The following is a 9,522-nucleotide window of genomic DNA, read 5'->3' as shown; positions in this document are numbered from 1 at the left end:
CCACTAGAACAGAAACACCTACAACCCCCCCCCCACTAGAACAGAAACACCTACAACTACCCCCCCCCCACTAGACAGAAAACACCTAAACTACACCCCCCACTGAACAGAAACACCTACAACCCCCCCCCACTAGAACAGAAACACCTTACAACTACCCCCCCACACTAGAACAGAAACACCCCCTACACTACCCCCCCCCCACTAGAACAGAAACACCTACAACTACCCCCCCCCCCCCTAGAACAGAAACACCTACAACCCCCCCCCAACTAGAACAAGACACCCTTAACAACCCCCCCCCCCCCCTAGAACAGAAACACCTACAACCCCCCCCCCCCCCACTAGAACAGAAACACCTACAACTACCCCCCCCCCACTAGAACAGAAACACCTACAACCCCCCCCCACTAGAACAGAAACACCTACAACTACCCCCCCCCACTAGAACAGAAACACCTACAAACCCCCCCCCCCCCCCCCCCCCCCCCCCCACTAGAACAGAAACACCTACAACCCCCCCCCCCACTAGAACAGAAACACCTACAACCCCCCCCCCCCCCCCCACACACTAGAAGAGAAGACCAGACAAGAGCATCTCACCTACCTGAGTATCTCAGGCCCAACGAACATGAGAATGTCCTGGATGATCTTGTAGAGTGAAGAGATGAGGAAATAGGGTCCGAAGGTGAGACAGAGGGCCCAGAACAGAGAGGGTTCTCTAGTCTTCTGGGGTGTCTTCATAATCAGGATCTCTGACTCCTCTACGGGGACACCCTCCTTCCTCTCTCCCCGAGGAGCCTTCTTAGGCGAGTACAGAGTCTTCTCCTCCGGTCTGGGAGAAAGGGAGTTAGGGGGGGGAAGAGAAGGAGTTATTTAGCTTGTTTTTGTTCTTTGAACGTTTTGCTACGGTGTGCCCTAATGAACATGACCTTTTGACCTTGCCTGAGTGCAAACGTGCCAGGATGTGCAAGTACGCGTGTGCATGCCTGCACGTTTCTGCACGCATGTGTGGAGGTGTGTGGTTCCTGGTGGGTTCTCCTGACCTTTTGACCTTCAGGCACTCGTTGTTCCAGCGTCGTACGAGCTGAGGGACAACCCTCTGGGAGCGGTCCTCTGAGTTCAGACACCACAGATCCTTCTGTTCTAACGGACGCTTATAACCTGTTACTATCAGACTGGAGGAGAGGGGAGATAGAAAGAGGAAAATGAGCGAGAGAGAGAGAGAAACACACAGAGAAACACACAGAGAGAGAGAGAGAGAGAGAGAGAGAGAGAGAGAGAGAGGAGAGAGAGAGAGAGAGAGAGAGAGAGACAGAGAGAGAAACACACAGAGAGAGAGAGAGAGAGAGAGAGAGAGAGAGAGAGAGAGACCGAAGGAAGGAAGAAAGGAAACAGTCAGCAGTAACACTTCCTGTAGAAACAGAAACTCATGCTGTTCCCAGAGGGGTATACTACAACCCAGGATCAATAAGTTCATTAAGAAAGCTAAACTTAGATGTGTTTTTGGGTGTTGAGTCAATTAGACAATGCCAAAAGAGATTTTAAAATATTTAAGCACGTTTTAATAGATTTTATATTGTAACAGCTCACCCAGTGATCCACCAGAAGCTGATTCTGGACAGAAAGGAAGCTCCGATCTCAGGACAGGGATTCTGCAACCGGCAGGAGATGGAACGCACAGTTAGAAACACACACAACACACACACACTTTCTAACTTTCTCTCAATACTCAACATATAACATCAACATCTGTATGTTTTACCCAACCAGTTATACTGATGTCATATTGATTACTAGTCCAACCAGTTATACTGATGTCATATTGATTAGTAGACCAACCAGTTATACTGATGTCATATTGATTACTAGACCAACCAGTTATACTGATGTCATATTGATTAGTAGACCAACCAGTTATACTGATGTCATATTGATTAGTAGACCAACCAGTTATACTGATGTCATATTGATTACTAGACCAACCAGTTATACTGATGTCATATTGATTAGTAGACCAACCAGTTATACTGATGTCATATTGATTACTAGACCAACCAGTTATACTGATGTCATATTGATTACTAGACCAACCAGTTATACTGATGTCATATTGATTACTAGACCCACCAGTTATACTGATGTCATATTGATTACTAGACCAACCAGTTATACTGATGTCATATTGATTACTAGACCAACCAGTTATACTGATGTCATATTGATTACTAGACCAACCAGTTATACTGATGTCATATTGATTAGTAGACCAACCAGTTATACTGATGTCATATTGATTAGTAGACCAACCAGTTATACTGATGTCATATTGATTAGTAGACCAACCAGTTATACTGATGTCATATTGATTACTAGACCCACCAGTTATACTGATGTCATATTGATTACTAGACCAACCAGTTATACTGATGTCATATTGATTACTAGACCAACCAGTTATACTGATGTCATATTGATTACTAGACCAACCAGTTATACTGATGTCATATTGATTAGTAGACCAACCAGTTATACTGATGTCATATTGATTACTAGACCAACCAGTTATACTGATGTCATATTGATTACTAGTCCAACCAGTTATACTGATGTCATATTGATTACTAGACCAACCAGTTATACTGATGTCATATTGATTACTAGACCAACCAGTTATACTGATGTCATATTGATTAGTAGACCAACCAGTTATACTGATGTCATATTGATTACTAGACCAACCAGTTATACTGATGTCATATTGATTAGTAGACCAACCAGTTATACTGATGTCATATTGATTACTAGACCAACCAGTTATACTGATGTCATATTGATTACTAGTCCAACCAGTTATACTGATGTCATATTGATTACTAGACCAACCAGTTATACTGATGTCATATTGATTACTAGACCAACCAGTTATACTGATGTCATATTGATTAGTAGACCAACCAGTTATACTGATGTCATATTGATTACTAGACCAACCAGTTATACTGATGTCATATTGATTACTAGTCCAACCAGTTATACTGATGTCATATTGATTACTAGACCAACCAGTTATACTGATGTCATATTGATTACTAGACCAACCAGTTATACTGATGTCATATTGATTAGTAGACCAACCAGTTATACTGATGTCATATTGATTACTAGACCAACCAGTTATACTGATGTCATATTGATTACTAGACCAACCAGTTATACTGATGTCATATTGATTAGTAGACCAACCAGTTATACTGATGTCATATTGATTACTAGACCAACCAGTTATACTGATGTCATATTGATTACTAGACCAACCAGTTATACTGATGTCATATTGATTACTAGACCAACCAGTTATACTGATGTCATATTGATTACTAGACCAACCAGTTATACTGATGTCATATTGATTACTAGACCAACCAGTTATACTGATGTCATATTGATTACTAGACCCACCAGTTATACTGATGTCATATTGATTACTAGACCAACCAGTTATACTGATGTCATATTGATTACTAGACCAACCAGTTATACTGATGTCATATTGATTAGTAGACCAACCAGTTATACTGATGTCATATTGATTACTAGACCAACCAGTTATACTGATGTCATATTGATTACTAGACCAACCAGTTATACTGATGTCATATTGATTAGTAGACCAACCAGTTATACTGATGTCATATTGATTACTAGACCAACCAGTTATACTGATGTCATATTGATTAGTAGACCAACCAGTTATACTGATGTCATATTGATTACTAGACCAACTAGTTATACTGATGTCATATTGATTACTAGTCCAACCAGTTATACTGATGTCATATTGATTACTAGACCAACCAGTTATACTGATGTCATATTGATTACTAGACCAACCAGTTATACTGATGTCATATTGATTAGTAGACCAACCAGTTATACTGATGTCATATTGATTACTAGACCAACCAGTTATACTGATGTCATATTGATTACTAGTCCAACCAGTTATACTGATGTCATATTGATTACTAGACCAACCAGTTATACTGAAGTCATATTGATTACTAGACCAACCAGTTATACTGATGTCATATTGATTAGTAGACCAACCAGTTATACTGATGTCATATTGATTACTAGACCAACCAGTTATACTGATGTCATATTGATTACTAGACCAACCAGTTATACTGATGTCATATTGATTAGTAGACCAACCAGTTATACTGATGTCATATTGATTACTAGACCAACCAGTTATACTGATGTCATATTGATTAGTAGACCAACCAGTTATACTGATGTCATATTGATTACTAGACCCACCAGTTATACTGATGTCATATTGATTACTAGACCAACCAGTTATACTGATGTCATATTGATTACTAGTCCAACCAGTTATTCTGATGTCATATTGATTACTAGACCAACCAGTTATACTGATGTCATATTGATTACTAGACCAACCAGTTATACTGATGTCATATTGATTAGTAGACCAACCAGTTATACTGATGTCATATTGATTACTAGACCAACCAGTTATACTGATGTCATATTGATTAGTAGACCAACCAGTTATACTGATGTCATATTGATTACTAGACCCACCAGTTATACTGATGTCATATTGATTACTAGACCAACCAGTTATACTGATGTCATATTGATTACTAGACCAACCAGTTATACTGATGTCATATTGATTACTAGACCAACCAGTTATACTGATGTCATATTGATTACTAGACCAACCAGTTATACTGATGTCATATTGATTACTAGACCCACCAGTTATACTGATGTCATATTGATTACTAGACCCACCAGTTATACTGATGTCATATTGATTAGTAGACCAACCAGTTATACTGATGTCATATTGATTACTAGACCAACCAGTTATACTGATGTCATATTGATTAGTAGACCAACCAGTTATACTGATGTCATATTGATTACTAGACCAACCAGTTATACTGATGTCATATTGATTACTAGACCCACCAGTTATACTGATGTCATATTGATTACTAGACCAACCAGTTATACTGATGTCATATTGATTACTAGTCCAACCAGTTATACTGATGTCATATTGATTACTAGTCCAACCAGTTATACTGATGTCATATTGATTAGTAGACCAACCAGTTATACTGATGTCATATTGATTACTAGACCAACCAGTTATACTAATGTCATATTGATTACTAGTCCAACCAGTTATACTGATGTCATATTGATTACTAGTCCAACCAGTTATACTGATGTCATATTGATTAGTAGACCGTGTCCAACCAGTAATATAGTCAACTTGTTCAATAAATGAGAAGAAAGTTTACGTTCATTTTACCTGTTATCTATTTTTCATGATGAAGTTTACAGGTAGTTCCCAGTCACATGGTGTTTGTTTACAAGCACACAATGATGAGACTGGAGCCTTGTGAGTCACTCACTGTTGTGCAGTACGTGCCAGGTGACCTAGTTACAGTATGGAATTCACAAATAAATGTTTGTCAGCTAGATATCTTAACTGTTTAAAATGTGCTAAATGCTGTGCAGTTTTGCATTTGGTTTGCTAGCTTAGTAGCTAATGATCTAGCTAAGTAATTTGTATCTTTTCTAAATCAAGCTTCGCTTGCTACAGCAGAGAATCCCTCCTGGATCACTGGGGGGATTTTACATGTACTTGTTAGCATTGCTAACCTTTCGGATTACAGAGGCTCAGTGGGGTTTGCGCCTCGTGTTCAGTGCCGGTATTACCGAATATCCCGGGCACAAAGTCGGTATTAAAGACAATTTGGATACCGCCCATGCCTAATTCAAATTCTCCTCCTTTGGCTTGATAGCACACAAATTGTCCCAATTGATAATCCACAATTACTGCAGCCATTTGCCAGTGCATTGATCATGAAATTGAAAGCCTGTCTCTATACAATGCCTTATGATAATGTTTAATGATAATGTACACTCTATATGAATAGGCATACAACAAAGAGAAGACAAGGCTATTTGATTAATCATTTGTTGATCATGGTTCATTTGGGACGGGGGGAAAGTCCTTTCAGAGGGTCTGCTGTCAGAAGTTCCCTCCAGCTGAGAAAGATACAAAGGTAGGAATAGATTGTTTTCTGTTAGAAAAATCCCTTTAGCCTATACTGATGTGTCATCCTATCAAATGGATGTTATCTTGCACAGCTTAATATAAACTAAACCTCTGTACAGATTTCTGTTCATTCAAAATCTTTCTCTACAGCTGCCAGTGGGACCACAGCATAGAGATGGCTAGCTAGACGGTGAAGTCCTCTATGGGCTGTTCTATCACAGAAGCGATCAATAGCAAAGATCAGAGGTGAGCACTCTATCCATTTTTATGGACAGCGGTCATGACATTTCTCCAAACAGCCTTTCTCCACTCGCTCAAGAATCATTGAGGAAACCGCGAGTATTCCTAGAAAAAGTAACAAACAATATTCCAATATTTGAATACAGTAACTCGTAATATTATTTAGTTACTCATAAAAGTAATATAAGACTGAAACACATTACCCTCAACACTGTCTGAGACACACACACACACACACACACACACACACACACACACACACACACACAATGTTGTTATTGATCTCTGGACTGTCTGACTGTTCAATTGTGGGACCGTTAACAGGGAAACCTGTATCCATGTTGTTATTGATCTCTGGACTATCTCTGTTAGTTCCATTGTGGGAGTGGAACAATAACACAAGAGAACCAATCCCGGGGACTGGTAATCCTGTTGCTAGAACAATAACACAAGAGAACCAATCCTGGGAACTGGTAATCCTGTTGCTAGAACAATAACACAAGAGAACCAATCCTGGGAACTGGTAATCCTGTTGCTAGAACAATAACACAAGAGAACCAATCCTGGGAACTGGTAAACCTGTTTCTAGAACAATAACACAAGAGAACCAATCCTGGGAACTGGTAAACCTGTTGCTAGAACAATCACACAAGAGAACCAATCCTGGGAACTGGTAAACCTGTTGCTAGAACAATCACACACACAGCTGACATTCACTTAACACACACAGCATGATCCACACACACTTCTCACAGACACACAACATTTACTGTTTGACACAGCAAGCACTCATACAAGCACACACACAGCTAAGCACACACACAGCATGCACCAATTTATACAAACACAATGTGCCGACACACAGAGACATAACAAAAACACCCAGAGAGACAGAGGGCACAGAGAAACAGTGTGTGTGTGTGTGTGTGTGTGTGTGTGTGTGTGCGTGCGTGCGTGCGTGCGTGCGTGCGTGCGTGCGTCTGTGTGTGTGTGTGTGTGTGTGTGTGTGTGTGTGTGTGTGTGTGTGTGTGTGTGTGTCTGTGTGTGTGTGTGTGTGTGTGTGCGTGCGTGCGTGTGTGTGTACTCACAGCGTCCTTGGATGCCTCTGAGAAGAGAGGAGGCTGGTCTGAGAGGGCTGACAGGAGCAGAGAGATGAGCAGTAGCATGTAGTAGATGTAGAACGTTGTGTATCTGAACACACACACCGTCGACGGCTGGGAGGAAACATATGGAAACACTATTAAAAAGTGTTTAATCTAACTAAGGTCTAAAAATACCTTTCTTTCATAGACCTCCAAGTCTGAGACAGTTTTCTGGCAATAAAATAAGACTGGACTCTTCTTGTTACACATGGGCTGAAACATGATAGTGTTGCTAGATAACCATGTAGGCTAATCTAACTGTAAATATGATATTGTTGCTAGATAACCATGTAGGCTAATCTAACTGTAAATATGATAGTGTTGCTAGATAGCCATGTAGGCTAATCTAACTGTAAATATGATAGTGTTGCTAGATAGCCATGTAGGCTAATCTAACTGTAAATATGATAGTGTTGCTAGATAGCCATGTAGGCTAATCTAACTGTAAATATGATATTGTTGCTAGATAACCATGTAGGCTAATCTAACTGTAAATATGATAGTGTTGCTAGATAGCCATGTAGGCTAATCTAACTGTAAATATGATATTGTTGCTAGATAACCATGTAGGCTAATCTAACTGTAGACATGATAGTGTTGCTAGATAACCATGTAGGCTAATCTAACTGTAAACATGATATTGTAGCTAGATAACCATGTAGGCTAATCTAACTGTAGACATGATATTGTAGCTAGATAGCCATGTAGGCCAATCTAACTGTAGACATGATATTGTAGCTAGATAACCATGTAGGCTAATCTAACTGTAAATATGATAGTGTTGCTAGACCGCCTTGTAGGCTAATCTAACTGTAGACATGATATTGTAGCTAGATAGCCATGTAGGCCAATCTAACTGTAGACATGATATTGTAGCTAGATAACCATGTAGGCTAATCTAACTGTAAATATGATAGTGTTGCTAGACCGCCTTGTAGGCTAATCTAACTGTAGACATGATATTGTAGCTAGATAGCCATGTAGGCCAATCTAACTGTAGACATGATATTGTAGCTAGATAACCATGTAGGCTAATCTAACTGTAAATATGATAGTGTTGCTAGATAGCCATGTAGGCTAATCTAACTGTAAATATGATATTGTTGCTAGATTGATTAATCAATTAGCCTACTAGGCTATCTAGCGATATCATATTTACAGTTAGTAATCTAGCTAAGTGTTTTGAGGTCCCCCTTCCTTAGGTGGTGAATAATATAGCCTACAAGGCTATCTAACAACAACATCATATTTACAGTTAGATTAGCCTACATGGCTATCAGTAAATGTAGGCTAATGTCCGACAGACTCTTCCCAGCTCTAGGCCACTTGATGTGGGCCTATTCACTGCAAATGGCGCGCACCGCTCGGCTCCGTGGTTTTGATGAACCAGTACTAACTCCAGCCTAGTCCGGTTGTAAAGTGGTGCCATGAACACAATATTAAGAGGTGAGAAATACTTGGAATACTCCCAGAAAACTGTGACTCTGTAACTACAACAACAGTAGTTGCTTTGAGAACTGTATTTTTCCCACAGTGGCATTTTGAGCAACGGTCATATGATTATGCTTCTCAGAATGTATCTCTCCCTCCTCCATGTCACAGTGGAGAGAGGAAGTGAGTCAGCAGCCGACAGCCAAACAGAGACAGGCAGAGAGTTTCATAGCAGGAATCAACATAATGCATAGGCTATTACTGTTGACCAACTTATGGTCCTAGAACAATCCACAGGAACGTTGTAAAACAAAATCACTCCAAATAATGGTTCTAGAACAATCCACAGTAAGAGGTAGCCTATGTCTGTAATTCTGGGTTCATCGTCCCAGCTCAAACACACAACCTCTCTCTCTCTCTCTCACCTCGTTGATGGCTTGTATGATCTTGGATCTGAATGTGACGGTAGCACAGAGGACGGCCACCAGCCAGAAGTTGAGCATCACCCCTGAAGACTGGACTCCTTTTAACCTCTCATACTGGGTCAGGAGGGTGGCCAGCAGCTGGGGAGAGAACACACACATTAGAACAACATAT

The 9,522-nt window shown here is 40.1% G+C and overlaps 1 protein-coding gene across 1 annotated transcript in view; it reads right to left on the bottom strand.

Annotated features, from left to right (window-relative positions):
• Positions 1 to 9,488, bottom strand: part of abcc1 (ATP binding cassette subfamily C member 1 (ABCC1 blood group)) — a gene marked incomplete at its 5' end in the record, with an annotated part of 38,475 nt that extends 28,987 nt beyond the window's left edge. Inside the window, 5 exon segments of the mRNA XM_029743358.1 lie at positions 608 to 835; positions 1,047 to 1,178; positions 1,594 to 1,655; positions 7,441 to 7,566; positions 9,351 to 9,488. Of these exon segments, the coding sequence (XP_029599218.1) occupies positions 608 to 835; positions 1,047 to 1,178; positions 1,594 to 1,655; positions 7,441 to 7,566; positions 9,351 to 9,488 (686 nt within the window).
• Positions 9,489 to 9,522: the final 34 nt, after the last annotated feature.

The sequence above is a fragment of the Salmo trutta genome, unplaced genomic scaffold (genome assembly GCF_901001165.1).
Source record: "Salmo trutta unplaced genomic scaffold, fSalTru1.1, whole genome shotgun sequence".
Taxonomy (NCBI): Eukaryota; Metazoa; Chordata; class Actinopteri; order Salmoniformes; family Salmonidae; genus Salmo; species Salmo trutta.
This window is presented reverse-complemented; position numbering and strand designations above follow the sequence as displayed.